This window comes from Staurois parvus, unplaced genomic scaffold (assembly GCF_062004578.1).
Source record: "Staurois parvus isolate SC_StPar_1 unplaced genomic scaffold, SC_StPar_1.0 ptg000783l, whole genome shotgun sequence".
Lineage (NCBI taxonomy): Eukaryota > Metazoa > Chordata > Amphibia > Anura > Ranidae > Staurois > Staurois parvus.
In genome coordinates, this window is record NW_028318579.1 from 3,090,931 (window position 1) to 3,111,861 (window position 20,931).

At 45.2% G+C, this 20,931-nt stretch overlaps 1 protein-coding gene across 1 annotated transcript in view; it reads left to right on the top strand.

Moving 5' to 3' along the window:
* The window catches only part of COL22A1 (collagen type XXII alpha 1 chain), a 665,084-nt gene that overhangs the window by 433,539 nt on the left and 210,614 nt on the right, over nucleotides 1-20,931 (top strand). Inside the window, exons 36-37 of the mRNA XM_089654647.1 lie at nucleotides 10,852-10,905; nucleotides 16,050-16,103. Coding sequence (XP_089510773.1) covers nucleotides 10,852-10,905; nucleotides 16,050-16,103 — 108 coding nt within the window. The remainder of the gene's footprint in view (nucleotides 1-10,851; nucleotides 10,906-16,049; nucleotides 16,104-20,931) is intronic.

The window sequence follows — 20,931 nt, forward strand, 5'->3', positions numbered from 1 at the left end:
TGAAATCCATTTCATCAGGAGATGAAGTCCTCAATTGCAACAGAGGGACTAAGGAAGAGGTCATGGCACTCTATGCGTTTCTTGGTTCAAAGTCCATTTCATCATCAGGAGATGATACAGAGGTGTTTCTGCAAATTTTATGTTGACATGAATAGACAGACAACCAAGAAACATGTTCAGGCTTGTTCCTTCACACCATATTCATCAACAACGTTACTGACATATACAGTTGCAAGAAAAAGTATGTGAACCCCTTGGGATTACGTGGAGTTTTGCATGAATTGGGCATAAAATGTGCTCTGAACGTCATCTAAGTCACAACAATAGAAGAACACAGTCTGCTGAACATAATACTACACAAATATTAGATGTTGCCATGGTTTAATTGCACATAACAAATAAACATTCACAGTGCAGGGAGGAAAAAGTATGTGAACCTTTGGACTTAATAACTGGTTGACCCTCCTTTGGCAGCAATAACCTCAACCAAACGTTTCCTGTAGTTGCAGATCAGACCTGCACAACGATCTGGAGTAATTTTGGACCACTCCTCTTCATAAAACTGTTTCAGTGTAGCAATATTCTTGGGATGTCTGGTGTGAATCGCTCTCTTAAGGTCATGCCACAGCATTTCAATCGGGTTGAGGTCAGGACTCTGACTGGGCCACTCCAGAAGGCGTATTCTGTGCTGTTGCAGCCATTGTTTTGTTGAATTACTTGTATGCTTTGGGTCATTGTCCTGTTGCATCACTCATCCTCTGCGGAGCTTCAGTTGGCGGACAGATGGTCGTACGTTTTCCTGCAAAATGTCTTGATAAACTCTGGAATTCATTTTCCCATCAATGACAACAATCCGTCCAGGCCCTGAGGCAGCAAAGCAGCCCCAAACCATGATGCTCCCTCCGCCATGTTTCACAGTGGGGATGAGGTTTTGATGTTGGTGTGCTGTGCCTTTTTTCTCCACACATAGTGTTGTGTGTTCTTCCCAAACAACTCAATCTTGGTTTCATCTGTCCACAGTATATTTTGCCAGTAGTGCTGTGGAACATCCAGGTGCTCTTTTGCAAACTTCAAACGTGCTGCAATCTTCTTTTTGGACAGCAATGGCTTCCTCCGTGGTGTCCTCCCATGTACTCCATTCTTGTTTAATGTTTTCCTTATTGTAGATGTGTCAACAAAAATGTTAGCATGTGCCAGAGATTTCTGTAGGTCTTTAGCTGACACTCTGGGATTCTACTTTACCTCATGCAGCATTCTGCGCTGTGCTCTTGCAGTCATTTTTACAGGACGACCACGCCTAGGGAGAGTAGCAACAGTGCTAAACTTTCTCCATTTGTAGACAGTCTGTCTTACCGTGGACACATGAACATCAAGGCTTTTGGAGATACTTTTGTAACCCTTTCCAGCTTCATGCAAGTCAACAATTCTTGATTGTAGGTCTTCTGAGAGCTCTTTTCTGCGAGGCATGGTTCACATCAGACAGTGCTTCTTGAAACCAGTAAACCCAAAACAGGTGTGTGTTTTTTAAGGGCAGGACAGCTGTCAGCAACACATCCAATATCATCACATTGATTGGAGTCAAGGTTGGCTGACTCCTGGCTCCAATTAGCTCTGGGAGAAGTCATTAAGCTAGGGCTTCACATACTTTTTCCTCCCTGCACTGTGAATGTTTACATGTTATGTGCAATTAAACCATGGCAACATCTAATGTTTGTGTAGTATTATGTTCAGCAGCCTGTGTTCTTCTATTGTTGTGACTTAGATGACGTTCAGAGCACATTTTATGCCCAATTCATGCAAAACTCCACGTAATCCCAAGGGGTTCACATACTTTTTCTTGCAACTGTGTATATATATATATATATATATATATATATATATATAGTGGGAACTCGCTTCAAAAATGGTAGAGCTTCTTCAAAGCACACAGCAACTCGCTTCTTCTTAAGGGCCTTTTTGCCCAATTTTATTTAAAGGAAAAAGTTCCAGAAACACAAATGCTTCCCACGCAGGGGTATCCACCATCATACCAATGCAAATGATATTCAGCCTTCTGACTGCTACACCGATTTCCGTCTGTCTCCTGCAGACTCTATCCAAAAATGGCTTTCCCGCACACATCTAGCCAATAGCACACAGCTTGTCTGGCTTCCACCTCTACTAGGTGAAGCCCACCTGACTCCAAGGCAGAGACCTCCTGTCTGCCAGGGTGGAGCCCTCCTGACTCCTGTCTGCCGGGGTGGAGCCCAGAATCATGGCCTGGCCTCCACAAAAAGCCCTGCACACACCTGTGCAATCATCGTGCTGGCTGCTCTCAAAATATGGGCCCAGGATTGGAGATTTCATCCCTCCCAAATCTCTTAGAAATCTCCAGGCTACAGGTCCCAAAACAGGCTTTACAAACCAAAGAGGAAACTGATAACCAGTTTCCTCTGCATTATGAGATCTGCCTGGAGCCCCTCAACCTGTATGGTTGAGAATCCTGGGTCTCCATCGTGATTTCCACCGTGGCAGGATACCGCACTGCCACAATATATATAAATATATATATATATATATATATATATATATATATATATATATATATATTTATATATATATATACATACATACACACACACAGTATATCCCTGTACATGGGGCTATTTATCATTTACGAGATGGTATCAAGATACACTTGTTCTTCTCTATGTTCTTTTCTACCTTGCAGTCTCACTACTCCTCTCACATCCACTGCCCTATCCAGATCAGGGATCTGAGACTATTTTGCAGTGGTTGCGATAGGCAGATAGGTCCAAGAATTCATGTACAAACATTTCACTGCAACCTTTCCATGGCAAAACAATGCTGCTGTTTTGACTCAACCAAGAGCCAACCCACATACTGTGTATAGAGAAAGAGTTCTTGGGAGATGTAGTATTGGGGACACACCTATATCAATTATAACTGACCTCCTAGCTATTTTATAAACTTGGTGATGATGTCATAGGAAGTAATAAAAGCTTTATTCGCTTACTGGAACCTTTAATAGAAGAAATACTGCTGGGACATGATCTAGAGAGGAGGAGGGTGATTTGGGGGTAAATTTGGGTAATGCCTGGACATATACATTGCTCAAACAAATTAAAGGAATACTTTTTAATCAGAGTATAGCATCAAGTCAATTAAACTCCTGGGATATTGATCTGGTCAGTTATGTAGCAGAGGGGATTGTTAATCAGTTTCAGTTTCTTTGGTGTTACTGAAATTAACAAAAGGTGCACTAGATGGGCAACAATGAGACGACAACCAAAACAGGAATGTTTTACAGATGGAGGCCACTGACATTTTTTTCCCTCCTCATCTTTTCTGACTATTTTTCACTAGTTTTGCATTTGGCTAGGGTCAGTGTCACTACTGGTAGCATGAGGCCATACCTGGACCCTACAGAGGTTGCACAGGCAGTCCAACTCCTCCAGGATAGCACATCAATACATGCGATTGCCAGAAGGTTTGCTGTGTCTCCCAGCAGAGTCTCAAGAACATGGAGGAGATTCCAGGAGACAGGCAGTTACTCTAGGAGAGCTGGACAGGGACAGAGAAGGTCCTTAACCCATCAGCAGGACTGGTATCTGCTCCTTTGTGCAAGGAGGGACAGGATGAAAATGTCTCTGACCAAACAATCAGAAAGAGACTTCATGAGGGTGACCTGAGGGCCCGACATCCTCTGCTGGGCCCTGTGCTCACTGCCCGGCACCATAGAGCTTGAATGGCATTTTCCATTGAACACCAGAATTGGCAGGTCCACCACTAGCACCATGTGCTTTTCACAGATCAGAGCAGGTTCATCCTGAGCACATGTGACAGACATGAAAGGGTCTGGAGCAGGGGCGGACTGACCATTCGAGCACTCGGGCACTGCCCGAGGGCCCGGGGTCAGTAAGGGGCCCCATGAGATGCCCCTGGTACCTTTCATTGGCTTTTTCATAGGCTTTTTTGGGTGTGGGCAGGGACACAAGGGCCCCATGATCCCCTATTGCCTTGGGGCCCCATGAGTTGTCAATCCACCGCTGGTCTGGAGAAGTCATGGAGAACATTATGCTGCCTGTAACATCGTTCAACATGACTGTTTTGGTGGTGGATCAATGATGGTCTGGGGAGACATATCCATGGAGGGACACACAGACCTCTACAGGCTAGACAATGGCACCCTGACTGCCATTAGGTATCTGGATGAAATCTTTGAACTCATTGTCAGACCCTACGCTGGTGCAGTGGGTCCTGGGTTCCTCCTGATGCACGACAATGCCCGGCCTCATGTGGCGAGAGTATGCAGGCAGTTCCTGGAGGATGAAGGAATTGATACCATTGAATGGTCCCCACTCCTGACCTAAATTCAATAGAACACCTCTGGGATATCATGTTTAGGTCCATTCGGCCCCAGCTGCTTGCACCTCAGACTGTCCAGGAGCTCAGTGATGTCCTGGTCCAGATCTGGGAGTAAATCCCCCAGGACACCATCCATCGTCTCATTAGGAGCCTCCCCCGACGTTGTCAGGCATGCATACAAGCACGTGGGGGCCATACAAACTACTGAGGACCATTCTGAGTTGTTGCAATGAAATTTCAGCAAAATGGACTAGTCTGCTGCATCATTTTTTCACTTCGATTTTCGTGGTGTCTTTGAATTCAGTCCTCTGTATGTTGATCATTTTCATTTCTATCAAACGATGGGGCGTCCTTATATTCCTATCACATTACCCCGTCCATATCAGTATAGATATCTAGCATGATAATTTTTCCCCATTGAGATCTGATGTGTTTTCAAAGTGTTGCTTTCATTTTTTTGAGCAGTGTATTTTAAAACAGACAGGTGACAATAGAGCTTGGCTGCATGCACCATTATGGCCAGAAGGTGGCACCAGCTGATTCCCTGTATTCATTCTTCGGGCCGCAGTCTCATCCACATTACATTGGTTAAAGCAGATGCTTTTCTCGAACCGCCTTTGTAGCAATGATATTACTTAGGAAAATGTGACCTTGCCTCTAATATTCCGTATCTGGGCAGCATAACGATGTTGTGAATGAAATGCGCCAGCTCAGCACTTTCTGCACACAGAGCAATCACGTTGGCCCCATCACTTTGCATGACAGTAGCTTCTTGGTATGACGCCTGTATTAGAATCTGCTCCTGAAAGAGGGCCCTCGGGGGAGACAGATAAATAAGTCAGTGGTAATAAAACCTGAAACCTGTCAGAGCTGTACATCCAATCTACCTGCCCCTTTTTATTATCGTGATGAAAAATCCCCATCATCTGCCAGTCACATGGTCTCCTGGGCACTCATATTTCAGTCAGGGGCTACCATCGCCTTTTCCATATTCCACCCTTTGTTATGTTGGCGGTGCATGCTTCATTATTGGGTTATCTATAACGGGAGCCTCTCAGAATAGAGATATGGAAGCTGCCACCGCAGATTTACCGTAAAAACGGCAATCTCCTCCCTGCCGATGTGTAAGTATGTCATAAAACCAGAACGTTCCAAATGCTCCAGTTTACGATGGAAGGATTGGTGCAGGACAACAGATGTTCTGTCGGTGCAAGTGTGAACGAGGTCAAGTTATAAAAACCAAGAATGTCTATTTGTTGCCCAGCTCTACTTGTTCTTTTAGACAGACAAAGCTGTTCTAGTAACTACCAAAAAGGCATTACCACTTGGAGAGAGCCTGCCTACAACCAGGCACAAGGCTGGTGCCCTCAGCCAGAGTCAACCCGGGAGGAAAGGATCCCTCCCCAAGCACCCACCTTATTATATCAGCAGTTACTATCTAGTGCCCCACCTTGGATAGAGGAACTAATGTTTCGTTCCCGAAAATTGATCAGACTAGGTGCTACACTTGATCTTTAGCCAAAAGACATTGATGGCTGCTGCATTTGCCTGGTCAGAGACTGGGAGGTGCAAGGAACTCCTTGTGATGTGCCCCCTGAGCAGTGGCATCCCAGGGGATCCAGAAAAAACACTTTGGGTTTTGGACCTGAGTTTTGCCAGCACTAGGTCTTGTCACCTTTGCTATTCTTGCACATTCTTTTTGGGCAGGCCTTTTGACTACCAATTTTTATACAGAAGGTCTCCTTATATAATGCACATAGCACTTTTTATTTATTTTTTCACTATTTATCATGGGTATTTACACTGCACGGGTTTTTTTTTGTCCTCTCAGAGAGACAGAAGATGCAGGTAATAGGGCCTGTCCTGATGTCAGAGAGTGGATCTGTGGCCAGGGGCGGACTGAACATTTGGAAACTCGGGCACTGCCCGAGGGGCCGGGGTCAGTAGGGGGCCCCATGAGATGCCCCTGGTACCTTTTTCATAGGCTTTTTTGAGTTTGGGCAAGGACACAGGGGCCCCATGATCCACTATTGCCCGGGGGCCCCATGAGTTGTCAGTCCGCCCTTGTCTCTGGCCTTAGATTTTTTTCCTCTTCCCAGTCAAGGGTTCCCCTTCAGGAAAACCCTCACCAAGTGCTTGTAGGTCTGGCTTTGGCAGGTTCCTAAGAAGCAGGTTGCACCTGGCTTCAGCCTAGGTAGACAAGAGTGCCTTGCCCTTGTCAGGAGTCTTGTTCTCTGGGGCGGTTTAGGAATGAAGGCCCTCCTCTTCGGAAGTCAGACCCTTACTGTACCCTTGTGCACTTTTTGGCCTGCTGCGACTTCACAGTTCGCTTTTTTTGTTCACAGAGTTTTGACAAACACAACACCGCAGAGCTAAAAAAAAAAAAAAAAACCCTAGGAGAGCTCCACTTACCTCCATAGAATTGCTCCAAAAAACTGCCAAATTCTCTTCACTAGCAAGGGGGCAGTGGGAGCGACTCCATATCTCCGAAAACTATCTCCCTAAGGTAGAAGGTCTAATAGTAATAATTTTGCTAGTGATTGCTCATGCGATAAGACCCCGACTCTCTAGACAGCCTTTTACTGTCCATTGTGAGCCAACCCCACTTGCCCTTAAATAGACTTCTCCATGGTGCTACCTATTCAAAGCATTCAGGTGCACAAATAATCCTGAGGCCAGACCCCAACAGAAGTATTTTAGTTCAGGCCTACTCGCAGGGAGGGGGGATCCCTCTGATGTCAGAGATAGGATCTGTGGCCTTTGGATTTTTTTCCTCTTCCCAGTCAGGGGTTCCTCTTCAGGAAAGCCCTCACCAAGTGTTTGGAGGACTGGCTTTGGCAGGTTCCTAAGAAGCAGGTGGCACCTGGCTTCATGGCTTCAACCTAGGTAGACAAGAGTGCCTTGCTCCTGTCAGGAGTCTTGTGCCCTGGGGGGTTTAGGAATGAAAGCCCTCCTCTTCGACTCCATATCTCCCAAAGCTATCTCCCTAAGGTAAATGGTCTAATAGTGATGATGTTTCTAGGGATTGCTCATGCGATATGTCTCCGACTCTCTAGACAGCCTTTCACTGTCTATTGTGAGCCAACCCCACCTGCCCTTATATATACTCCTCCATTGTGCTACCTATTCTAAGCATAATGCTGAGGCCAGGCCCCAACAGAAGTTTTTTTAATTCAGGTCTCCTTGCGGGGAGGGGGATCCAGGATAGAGACGGTTTATCATCTTCTCAGACCATATCTCTGAAAGTAGCTGCTCAGGGATTGAATGGGGCAGACACATATTCATGTGGACCTTCACCCATCAATATACTATAGTTATTTTGCCCCTGGTTCTTCCCTCTCCATCTTCCACAACTGGATCATGTTTCCACATTCTTTAACATTTTTCTTTCCTTTCTTAGTTCTGTAGCTCAGCTCTTCCTGCTTTCTGGCCTAGGAGAGAATAATGTACCCCCCCCCACACTGCCTCCTAGGATGTCCACATCACACATCCCAGGAGACAGTTTTACTGATAGACCAATGCACGTGCAGAAATCTGCACGTGCAGGGATGTGCCACAGGTCTTTTCTCTCTGGTAGGGTAAAGGAGCAGTGATGTTCTGATATCATGCTTCCTTCATTGGGGGAGGGGTATGATCTGTTCAAAACCCAACCACAGACATCGATTGGTAGCTATCTCGGCATTTAGCAAAGGACAACCCTGGGCTACATACACACCCACGACATCATCGCACTTCCTATTGATTCACAGGAGTTATAGTTCTGATATTCCCCAAATAATGACAGCAGAAGTGATCTCGACACCTCCATAGATCCTTTCCAAGTGTCTAGCCACAGTCCAATCGTAGGCAACAAATGATAGAATCACGAGGCAGAAAAACATGATTACGGGAAAAGTAAGACACAAATGTAACATTTTGAATGTGAATGGGGGTAGGGGGTAGAGAGTTAGGAGTGTAAAGTTGGCTGGATCCTGGAGTTCAGCTTTAATATTCATCAGGGACCCTGCCGGGTCGTTTTATTATTCTCGGGGAGCAGTAAAGCCTTTGTGAACGTGCATGGTGTACTGAGGACGCTGGACTGAGCAATACACCTTCACATTCACACCAGTAACAAATGACTGTTATGACCGTGCTAAGAAGACCACACAGGGCTGAAAATCCTTCGCAGGTTTATTGCCCGGCTGGTTTTCATTTTTCAAAGATCAGAAAGATGCCAAGTAATGAAGATTTCTTTAAGGCTGAACTCCAGGAAAACTGCCAAATATAGAGTTAAAATAATATATATCCGAGCGGATTTACTGTATCTGCCAATAGATTTGGTTTTCTGCCCAATGGTTCCTGAAATTTACACAGCCCCACCAGACTGTGGAGTCAGCTTTGTGACCTGAAACAGCTAAGTCACCTCCACCTCCAACATGTGGTAGGGAAGTGATGGGGCACCAGCAGACTGATGAGGTCATCTCTCTGCTCCCTCCTCCATTCAGCATGTCCCTGATTAGCACATGTGCATGTGAGATACTTGACTGACCCAAAGTATGGCCCCTCCCTCCACCACTCTGCGTTCTTCTATACAGGGGATGATTATAGGCTAGAAAAAGTCAGATTCAATGTGCTTTTACTAGTGGCAATGACATTGCTTTTAATTACTTTTTTAATAAATACACGTCTGCATCCACTGTTAAAGAAGCATTGTTCTGTACTCCTGGAAAATGATGTGTAGTGGTGAAAGGGGGGGCAGTTAAGTGAACCTGTTGCTCTCCTCTCCTCTCCTCCCCTCTTCTTCCCTCTATCATTCCACTCCTCTCCTCTCTTCTATCATCTCCTCTTCTCCCCTCCAGCACTCCTCTCATTTCCTCCCTTCCAGCCATCCTCTCCTCTCCTCCCCTCCAGCACTCCTCTCCTCTTCTCCCCTCCAGTACTCCTCTCCTCTCTTCTCCTTTTCTCCCCTCCAGCACACCTCCCATCCTCTCCTCTCTTCTCCCCTCCAGCACACCTCCCCTCTTCTCTTCTCATCTCCTCCAGAACCCCTCCCCTCCTCTCTTCTCCTTTGTTCTCCTCCAGCACACCTCCCCTCCTCTCTTCACCTCTTCTCTCCTCCAGCACCCCTTCCCTTTTCTCTTCACCTCCCCTCCAGAACCCCTCCCCTCCTCTCTTATCTGCATCTCTCCTCCAGCACTCCTCCCCTTCTCTCCTCTTTGCTCCTCTAGCACCCCTCCCATTCTCTCCTCTTCTCTCCTCCAGAACTCCTCCTGTCTTCTCCTCTCCTATCCTCCAGAACCCCTCCCCTTCTCTCCTCTTCTCTCCTCCAGAACCCCTCCCCTTCTCTCCTCTTCTCTCCTCCAGAACCCCTCACCTTCTCTCCTCTTCTCCAGAACTCCTCTCCTTCTCTCCTCCTCTCTCCTCTTCTCTCCTCCAGAACCCCTCCCCTTCTCTCCTCTTCTCCAGAACTCCTCTCCTTCTCTCCTCTTCTCTCCTCCAGAACCCATCCCCTTCTCTCCTCTTCTCTCCTCCAGAACCCCTCCTCTTCTCTCCTCCAGAACTCACCCCCTTCTCTCATCTTCTCTCCTCCAGAACCCCTTCCCTTCTCTCCTCTTTTCTCTTCTTGCACTCCTTCTCTTCTCTCCTCTTTTCTCCTCCAGCACTCCTCCACTCCTCTCCTGGCTGCTCCTCCAGCACCCTTCCCCTCCTCTCTCCTCTAGCACCCCTTCAATCCCCTCCTCTCTTCCAGCACTGGGCCAGTGACCAGCACCACCATTGTCATGTAGATGAAAGAAGAGCGAGTCACATAGGCATTTCTCTTTACTCCTGTACATACCTCTTTCCTGTACAGAAATTGATTACTTTGACTTCACTGCACACTGTGAGCCTCTCACAATGTGCACTACAAGTCAGGTTGGGCCCGCCTCAGTTCCTGGCTGTAAGATGTACATTATCATCAAGCTCTTTTCTTCCCAGTCTGACTGTTCCTTTCTTTCATTGGATTTCAGTTCTTTCAATCATGAGCCGAGGCAAAGAAGTGTGAACCGCCTTCACGGAAAACAGTTCTATTTCTGCAGGCAATGTACTTTGTGCCCTATACCACAGCAGTGGGAATGAGTCCTGGACAGGGGCGGACTGACAACTCATGGGGCCCCCGGGCAATAGGGGATCATGGGACCCCTGTGTCATTGCCCAAACTCAAAAAAGCCTATAAAAAAGGTACCAAGGGCATCTCATGGGGCCCCCTACTGACCCCGGGCCCTCGGGCAGTGCCCAAGTTTCCAAATGGTCAGTCCGCCCCTGGTCCTGGATGTGTTGGTCTCCTATGGGAGCATCCAGCACTGACTGCATTTCCAATACTTTGTAATGGCCGTAGGCTTTGGCCAGCTTGCTTTGGGAAATCTGGTAGGGACATGTAGCTGGACTAACACGTTAAAAGCTGCGCATGCATACATGCAAGAATCTATTTCCTTCATTCTTACATCTGGCATTGTATTTCTGCAGGGCCCAAAAGGACAGGATGGGGATAAAGGAGAGCGTGGAACAAACGGCGAGGCTGTAAGTATGCAATAAGTACTAGACGTGACAACCAAAATATTACTTTCATCTCTTTTCAGATGGATTTGTCAAGTTACTAATTTCATTTTGTTGTATTCATAAGACAATTTTTTTTCGTTTATTCGTTTTCGACCAGATTCAAAATATTCCAATGGATGCGAAGTATTGAAATCAAATTTGAATGGAAAATATCGAATCAATCCTAATTCATTGTGATGAATATCTGCTTTTATTCTACAAAAAAATTCCATAATCTAATTTTGGAAGATGGTTTTATTCTTTCTATTTTATTGTATTCTATTATATTCTAATCTTTTTTTTTTTTCGTATTCTATTCCGCTCTACTATTTTCTATTCTATACTTTTATTTTTCAATCTATTCTTTTCTAGTCTATTCTACTCTATTCTATTCAATTGTTTTTTTGTATTCTATTCTTTTCTATTCTGTTCCTTTTTATTATATTCTATTTTATTCTATTCTTTTCTGTTCTATTTTATTCTATTCTTTTCTTTTCTATTCTGTTCTATTCTGTTTTTCTCTATTCTTTTCGAAATTGGAATTTCAGAAGACAGCTATATTCTTTCTATTTTATTCTATTCTATTCTGTTCTAATATATTCTATTATATTCAATTTTATTCTATCCTTTTCTGTTCTACTTTATTATATTCTTTTCTATTCTATTGTGTTCTATTCTGTTTTTCTCTATTCTTTTCGAAAATTGGAATTTCAGAAGACAGCTATATTCTTTCTGTCTTATTCTATTCTGTTCTAATATATTCTATTATATTCAATTTTATTCTATCCTTTTCTGTTCTATTCTGTTTTTCTCTATTCTTTTTGAAATTTGAATTTCAGAAGACAGCTATATTCTTTCTGTTTTATTCTATTCTGTTCTAATATATTCTATTATATTCAATTTTATTCTATCCTTTTCTGTTCTATTTTATTCTTTTCTGTTCTATTCTGTTTTACTCTATTCTTTTCAAAATTCGAATTTCAGAAGACAGCTATAGTCTTTCTATTTTATTCTATTCTGTTCTAATATATTCTATTTTTTTCTCTATACTATTATTTTCTATTCAATTAAAAGATCATTGTACAATGTCCCCGCAAACAATGTACCAAAGCCCACCATATATAAGGAACAAAAACCCGTGATAAGACATAAAATAAACCACCAGGATGATCCTATGGGGGGGGTGAGGGACATTCTAGAGCTGGAAAAATTGGGCCAACATGTTTCGTGACAGCAATCGCTTCTTCAGGGGCTAATTGTATTATCTAATAAAAGATATATATACTTGAGTACACACAACCAAAAGCATATAAATACAGTAAAAAGCTCATACAACAATATTTTTTTTTTTGCTGTTGGCTGTTTATTTTGCCTGTGGAAACTAACTAATCAAGACAATCCCATCTTCTCTAGGAGAAAGAAGGGAGGTGTGCATGTCCGGATCTACGGGGGTGCTGGGTTGGGCTGTTCTCCCCCAATTTCCAGTTGCACCCCCCTCCTCCCATTTACATGGTGCTGTGCCCGCTGAGCTTTATCCCCCATCCCTTTACTCATGGCCAGCCACAGTTATCTAAAGAAAATAGTCCAGACAGGAGCACATCCTACATTACATAGGATAGCTATTACATCCGACCCCCATCCACATTTCCAACAGTTGAGCAGTCTTTGGAGGAAATGGGGGGGGGGGGGGTAATGAAGCCGTGTACCGTCAGATGTAATAGTGATCCTATGTAACCTGCAGCATGGAGGATCGCTGTTATGACAGGAGGTGGAGATCACAGAGAGCTCCTCACTACTGTTGCTCCTGTAAGATTGAGGGAGGGAGAGCTTGTGCAGGAGGGGTAGTGGGGGGCTGATTGTGCTGGGAAGAGTAGTTGGGGGGGGGGGCAGTGGCAGACTGACAACTCATGGGGCCCCCGGGCAATAGGGGATCATGGGGCCCCTGTGTCCTTGCCCACACTCAAAAAAGCCTATGAAAGGTACCAGGGGCATCTCATGGGGCCCCCTTCTGGCCCTGGGCCCTCGGGCAGTGCCCGAGTTCCCAAATGGTCAGTCCGCCCGTGGGGGGGGGATGTGTTAGGAGGCAGAATTAGGGAAGATTCGTGCTAGAAGGGGAGAATGGGGGGGGGGGGGATTGTGCTAGGAGGAGGATTTGGGAGGGGGGATTAGTGCTAGGTGGGGGGAACTGGGGGTGATGTGTGCTACTAGGGTGATTTCGGTAAGCAGGGATTTGTGCTGGGAAGGGTAACTTGTAGGCAGTTGTGCTAGAAAGAGGATTTTTTTTTTGGTGGGGACGTATTTATACTAGAAGGGGGTATAGGGGGAATTTGTAGTACTAGGAGGGGTGATTTTTACTAGGAGGGGGGATTATTTTTGTGGGGGGGGGATTTGTACTGGGGGGAGGATTTGTGCCAGGAGGGGGGATTTAGAGGAAATATATGTACTACGAGGGGTGATTTGGGGAGAGAATTTCTACTAGGAGGGGAGATTCAAGAAGGGGATTTACGCTAGGAGTAGGGATTTGGGGGAGAGGGTTTGTGCTAGGAGTGGGAGAATTTGTACTAGGATGGGGGATTTGGGGAGAGGATTGTGCTAGGAGAGGGGGGGGAGGGGGGATTTGTACTAGAAGGGGAAATTTGGTAAAGGATTTAAACTGGGAGTGGGGATTTGTACTGGGGGGATTAGGAAGAGAATTTGTACTAGGAGGGGGGATTTGGGGGGAGAATTTGTACTAGGAAGGGGAATTTGGGGGAGAGGGGTTTGTACTAGGAGGGGGGATTTGGAAGGAAAGAGGACGTGTGCTAGGAGGGGTGATTTTTGGGGCATGGAAGATTTGTTAGTTATTGGGGGGATTTGAGCTGGAAGGGGGGATTGGACTGTGAGAATGGGGAAGTTTTGCATTTTTTTTTTGGTAGAATTTGGGCTTTGCAGAAGGAATTTATGCTTAGCGGTGACCGTGTTGATTACCAGGGGCGGACTGACCACTCATGGGGCCCCCGGGCAATAGGGGATCGTGGGACCCCTGTGTCCTTGCCCAAACTCAAAAAAGCCTATGAAAAAGGTACCAGGGGCATCTCATGGGGCCCCCTACTGACCCCGGGCCCTCGGGCAGTGCCCAAGTTTACAAATGGTCAGTCCGCACCCGATTGGTGCTGTTTTTTTGGGGGGGGGGAGGGGTGCAGTTTGTCATCTTCACCTTGAGTGCTGGGCGACCTTGTCCTGGTACTGTGCACTGCACACAAGGCACTCAACAGATCTCCTCCCCCCACATAACACGTAGCTGAGATCAGATTCCCCACAGCATCGGTCTGTACAATGTGTAGCTGGCTGCAGTTGCAGTTCTGACCTGTGAAATTCCCTGATTGGATTGGCAGCTGCAGTAGCCAGCTACACATTGTGTGGAGGAATATTGATCTCAGCTATGTGCTGTGTGGGGAGGAGATCTCTTAAGTGTCCTGCCAACAGTGACCCTGTCCTCAACTCTGCTGACCGCTGTCTACTGCCATGCTGACCCCTGTACCCTGCTAACCCCTCTCCTCTGCACTGCTGACACCTATCTTCTGTCCTGTTGACCCCTCTGCCATACTAACCCCTGAACACTGCCCTACAAACTGCCAACCCCCTGTACACGGCTCTACTGACTCCTATACACTGCCCTGCTAACCTTGCATCCTCTGCCCCCCTGACATGTTTTACTGCACCCCCAAATCAGACAGGCTAAGTCCGGCCCTGGAGGTGTGTCGTTCTTGTATGTACTGTATATACAGTAAGATATCCTGCTTCTTTTGCAGAAGAGCCATTTTCCAAGCACCATGGTGGTTATGCTTGTTTGATATGTTTCAGCTGCATGCCATAAGTGATACATAATACATTTTCACGTAATATAGCTAATGACCAGAAGATATTGGACCCCTGACCATCAAACCTTTATGAGCTGGTTGGATATCCCTTTCCAAAACCATGCACAAAATTATGGGTTGGCTTTTCACAAGAGTTTAGGAATGGGAATTTGTGCCGATTCAGCCATCAGGTACAGATGTTGGATGAGAAGAACTGGCTCACAATTGGCATTCCAAGTCTTCTCAAAAATGTTTAGTATGTCCAGAGGGCAGATCTACAACAAATTGATCAGCCATATTTGTCTACTGTAATGTTGTATGATTGAACCTTATCTCTTTTCCCTGTTTTTTCCCTGTTTATCCTTAAAACTCAATAAAAATATTGAAACATAAAAATGTTCAGTAAGGTTGAGGTCAAGGTTCTGTGCAGGACATCAAGTTCCTCCACAACAAACTCTTTAAACCATGTCTTTATGGAGCTGGCTTTGTACACAGGGGACTAGTCATGGTAAAACAGAGAAGGGCCTTCACCTAACTGTTACCATGAGGTTGGAAGAGCAAAATCATCTAAAATGTGTTTTTATTTTATAGCATATAGCATTAACAGAAATACCTGAACTCAATACTTTTGAAGTGCTGTCCACCTACTTTTGGCCATACAGTCAGTAGTGTATTTAGGCTTTGTGCTGCCCTAGGCAACACAAAAATTGTCTGCCTTCACGGATACCGACCAACACCCCCCCCCCCCCCTTCCCTCTCCTGCGGAGAGAGCCTGACATTGACCAACAACACCCCAACAACATTGGCCTTCCACTACCCCCCCAGTGATAGAGAAAAAGACACTCATCTTCACAGCTCTGGACATCCCAGGAACGAGAGTCAGGTTCTACATACACCATCAAGCAGCCCGCAGCCTCTCTCAGATCCCACCTGTTTCCCATGGCGCACATGTCCCTTCTTTCATCCCTTCTTCTGGGGGGGGGTGCTTCCCCCCTGAAAACTGCTGCCCTAGGCTAGTGCCTTGTTTGCCTTGTGGTAAATACGCCCCTGCATATAGTATAGTTACCTTATTTACAAAATATATACAATCATTCAAATGCTGTATTTTTAGTACTGAACATAATAGATAAATTCCTTTATACCTACTTGGAGGTCTAATTTACAATAAACCAAAAACCCAACTTGGGGGTTTCAAAAGCTAAAGAAGAAAAGTGTGTTAAAAGGATTCTTACTTTTGTATTTTATTAGAGTATGCCTACCAATATAAATTTTTTCATCTTTTAACAGGGTCCGGTTGGTCCTGCCGGACAACCTGGAGCTCGGGGGTTACCAGGAAATGTGGTAAGTCTGTATTATTTTTTCTGAGGAAGATGTCAGGACAAGGTGTAATGTGTTTATTGGATATGCTGCTTGCCTTAGCCAGACTACAGGGGCTAAAATCTCATTCTAATAAGCAGAAGCAAGCTTCAGAAAGTACTCGCTCCATAAAGTCATCAGAAGAGAATAAAGAGGAAAGTGCGCTGTGCTGAGGTCATTGTTAGGTTACCGTTTTTTCACAATTTGCCATTTTTGGCTTCCCTATGGGGGACAAAGAACATTATTAATTTGGATAGTAATTTATGAAAGAGGTAAGCAATATGACAATGAAGGGAATGTATTTCTGTTGTGCTTTTTTTTTTTTTTTTTGTATATAAGTTGCACCAACAGCCACAATAGTCACAAAGATGATGCTGATTGTAGTATACTGTAGTCTTGTTGTTAGGGACCAGCTGGTGGTAGCCTCTAGCGCTCCACAGACCAGAATTCCCCAGGGCGCGGAATCTAAGTTCCAACCTGCTTGTTCACCAGAGCCCCTGATGGTGGGGATGGACTTGGAGCAAGCCGAGACCAGGTCGCGGCCCCTGGGTGCAACCAGCTGTGGTAGAGGCACCTGTCGGTGGTACGCAGCAGGTGAGAGTCTGATGTGAGGACGTAGAGTAAGCGAGGTCAGACAGGCCGGGTCGGTAACAGCGGAGCAGGTCGGTACAAAACAGCAGGCAGAAGAATAAACGGGTCACGGTCCGGGTTTGACAACAGGAGATCAAAAGTGCAGGAGCAGCCAGGAGAATGGTCAGGCAAGCCAGGGGTCAGAGCAGGAGAAGTCAGCAGATCAGGATCAGGCAGGGTCAGCAGCAAAGTAAACTCACAGGAACACAGGAAAGACCATACGGCACTTGAGCATTGCAAGAATTGGGTTTAAATAGCCCGCCCGACTCCTGACAGGCGCTCCTGGGTCCTAGTGCTTGCCCGGCGCCATCATTGGTGACAGGCGCGCCTGGGTCCTAGTGCCCGCCTGCCTGTACGTTTTGTCAGGACTCTACGCATGTGCGGATTCGATCGCCGCAGCGATATTCCCATTCCCTGACACTTGTTCTAAAATGGAACTGAATCAAATTAAGATATACTTTGTTATAGGGACATTTAGGAATGTTAATTAATCAGTACAAGATTTATTTATTTTTTCTTGGATTCCTCCTGAATGTTGCAGATCACTTGCCAGTATGTAGATATGCCTAGGCATTCCCGTGCCTTCAGCCTCATAGCTGTATATCTGCACTGTGATATCTAAGGCACTGCTGCCTCTAACAGCTAACCTCACAAGATTTTTTGTGAGGTTTAGTCATATCATTGATGATCTGATCACTGTGAACATGAGGAAGCAAAGCCCTGCCTATTGCAAGATGGCTGGTATTGTCTGGTATTGTGACAGACTGCCTGGCACCACGTTTGAGCGCCTCCGTCAGAGAACTGCTTCCTCACCGCTGGGACACAGGACCAAGGTATAATAGCTGGGCATTGCACCCAAGGACTAGACGACACTAGCTTGGGTGCAACTGGACCTCAACTTTATTGAAAATTCTCACAGAAGTTATACCACACAAAATCAGATAAGAGCTTGATCATATGATCCTACACAATGAAATCTGTAAACAGTAATATCATCAGTATATCTAACAGTACATCTAATCAACAGCTAACACAGTGATATAATCAAACAGTATTATATAATTAACAGCTAACAGTGATCAGCCTGACCAGCTAGTAGCCCACCCCACACAGCCCGGCAACAAGCCCACACCCCGGGATATACAAAGTGCATTACACATGCTGTCTTTCAGGTGTTTGCCTTTCATTTGTATAATCTGTCCACTAGAAAAGTCATGAGACAAAACTCATACAATGTTCCAGCAGTCTGAAACAGTGGAGTTAATTTATCTTGATTTTATTAGGTAGATTGGTAATAAGTATGTCTGTCCCAAGTGGAGGAGCTTCTCCAACCCAGTCTGACCATTAACCTAAACAAGATTAATATTACACCTTTCCATCCAATCCAGAAGGGAAGCTTTATTGTCTTTATTCAGAGAATTAATCCAAGCCTCACTCTCAGCATTCATCACGTTATTGTCCTTCATTAGAGAATGATCTTCTCTCCATGTGATCAGAGGCTGAGCTGAGCTCTTTTCCATGCTCTGACCAGGAGAACCAGACAAAATCCCCAGTCTCCTCCATTGGCCATAATTGGTGGGTAGAAGGCTAGCCCCTAGTCCCCTCCAAAAGACCCTGTCTCGGTTAAGTATGTCACAGATATACAGGGGTGGACTGACAACTCATGGGGCCCCCGGGCAATAGGGGATCATGGGGCCCCTGTGTCTTTGCCCAAACTCAAAAAAGCCTATGAAAAAGGTACCAGGGGCATCTCATGGGGCTCCCTACTGACCCTGGGCCCTCAGGCAGTGCCGAGTTTCCAAATGGTCAGTCTGCCCCTAATGGTATAATAAGGTATGGCACGTCCATACATGGGAAAAGATCAGCTGCAGGTATACCACAGGCAATACTGGTGATTAGCCCTAAACAGTACCTGTGTCTGGAAATTCTCCTAGAAAAATATCAGTGCACTTTCCGGTATGTGAGGGTGCCTGGGCACTCCCGTTCCTACAGCCCCGTAGTTATATATGTGCCATGCGAGATCATCTAAGGCACTGCTGCCTCTAAATGCTAGCCTTAGAAGATTTGATGCTATCACTACTGTGCCGTACACTGCTCTTTTTGCCGGAGGCTATGCTATATGGCAGCAAAGCCCTGCCTCCAAATTAGTCACTTCCATGCAAAGGCACAGTGCAGAACAAAGAATGGCAAGTCAGTAATGGGGAAAAGGTCCGTTGCAGGGAGACCATAGGCAATATTGAGGACTAGCCATTTTCCCTCTAACTGACTTTATTAGGGTACAGCTTTTGGCTTCTCTTTAAGGTGGAAGATGTTAATTAATACATGTAAGCAAACACCCTTTTTTTTTTATCTGAAGTAACATTCATATCCCGGCTCCAAGCCCTAGGAATTGGCCCAGATGCAATTTTTTAATTGTGAAAACAGGTCTTATCAATTGTGAAAAAAGGTCTTCTCAACAGTTGACAGCCAACATGTTTTGGGTGTTATGCTGAAATCCACCTTCAACAGGGTCCAGTATTTTTGTGTCTGAAATCTGGACAGGTAGTTACTTTTGAGTAATGGGGAAAAAGGTCAGCTACAGGGAGACCATAGGCAATATTGATGACTAGCCATTTTCCCTCTAACTGACTCTATTAGGTTGCAGCTTTCGGCTTCTCTTTAAGATATTCTCTCCTATTGTTCCACTACCCCCTCCCTCCTAGATTGTAAGCTTGAAAGAGTAGGGCCCTCTTACCCCTCGTGCGCTGTCTGTTTTTGTACTGTGCCATGTATTGTCCCCCCTATTGTACAGCGCTGAGCAAACCCTTTGGCGCTATATAAACTCGATGTAATAATAATAATAATAATAATAATAATAAGGTAGAAGATGTTAATTAATACATGTGAGTAAACATTCTTTTTTTTTTTTTTTTTTCTTTTTATCTGAAGTAACATTCATACCCCGGCTCCAAGCCCTAGGAATTGGCCCAGATGCAATTTTTTAATTGTGAAAACAGGTCTAATCAATAGTGAAAAAAGGTCTTATCAATGGTTGACAGCCAACATGTTTTGGGGGTTATGCAGAAATCCACCTTCAACAGGGTCTAGTATTTTTGTGTCTGAAATCTGGACAGGTAGTTACTTGTGAGTTTTGGGGTTTTTTTGGTTGCTATAACAAGAGTAATTGTGTCCATCATTCAAGCATAGAAAAGTTATGGGGTGACTGCCCAGGGATTGTGACCAGAATCACAAATGGATCTGCCTGCAAGGGTGATAAAAAAGACCCCATATATATTTTCAATATATCGGGGATAGTAGTTCCAAGTTGAAAAGGGGGGGTGGTTAAAGGAACAGATGTTGTGAGGAAGTAGGAAAAGTAGGGTCATTCCCTAACCTATCTGCTGGGTTGTGCCACTGACCCATAGGTCCTGGTATGCTATGCAGCAGGGGCAGACTGACAACTCATGGGGCCCCCGGGCAATATGGGATCATGGGGCCCCTGTGTCCTCACCCACGCCCAAAAAAGCCTATGAAAAAGCCAATGAAAAGGTACCAGGGGCATCTCATGGTACCCCCTACTGACCTCGGGCCCTCGGGCAGTGCCCGAGTGCTTGAATGGTCAGTCTGCCCCTGCTATGCAGTATCAACAATGGATCCAACAGAACCAAGTCTTTTAATATCTCCCTTCATCTATCGCTTTAAGCCTTTGGCCTAGGGATGGGGTTTGCTATCATTTCCAATTGGATGGGATACAGGACCTGGCAGTGCTGAGTAAATGTAGTACCAGGGATTTACAGTACTTCTGCTTAGAGAGCGTGCTGAGGTGTAGGAGGCATGCAGCTGGGTCGTCCTCCAGAGAGAGACCTACGAGATCATGAATCACTTTGCATACCTTAGTCCTTATGTAAACCAAACTAAAATGATTAGTTATGGATTCAACCAGGACTAGTGGGTTTTTAATTAAAATATACTAAACATAAAATAATAAGTCTTGTGGTCAAAAAACACATGAACGACTCCTTGACACATGAAAGCACTCCACAGATCTCACATTGTTCCCCCTTTTGAACTTGGGGAATATTAATAGGCCATATATAAACATCGACATTATCCCTTAATGACCAACAATGCTCTGCACATGGATTTCCAAAGTTAAGGAAGTAAAGTCCTCATTAAAGAGATGTTCCTCATGTTATGACTTTAT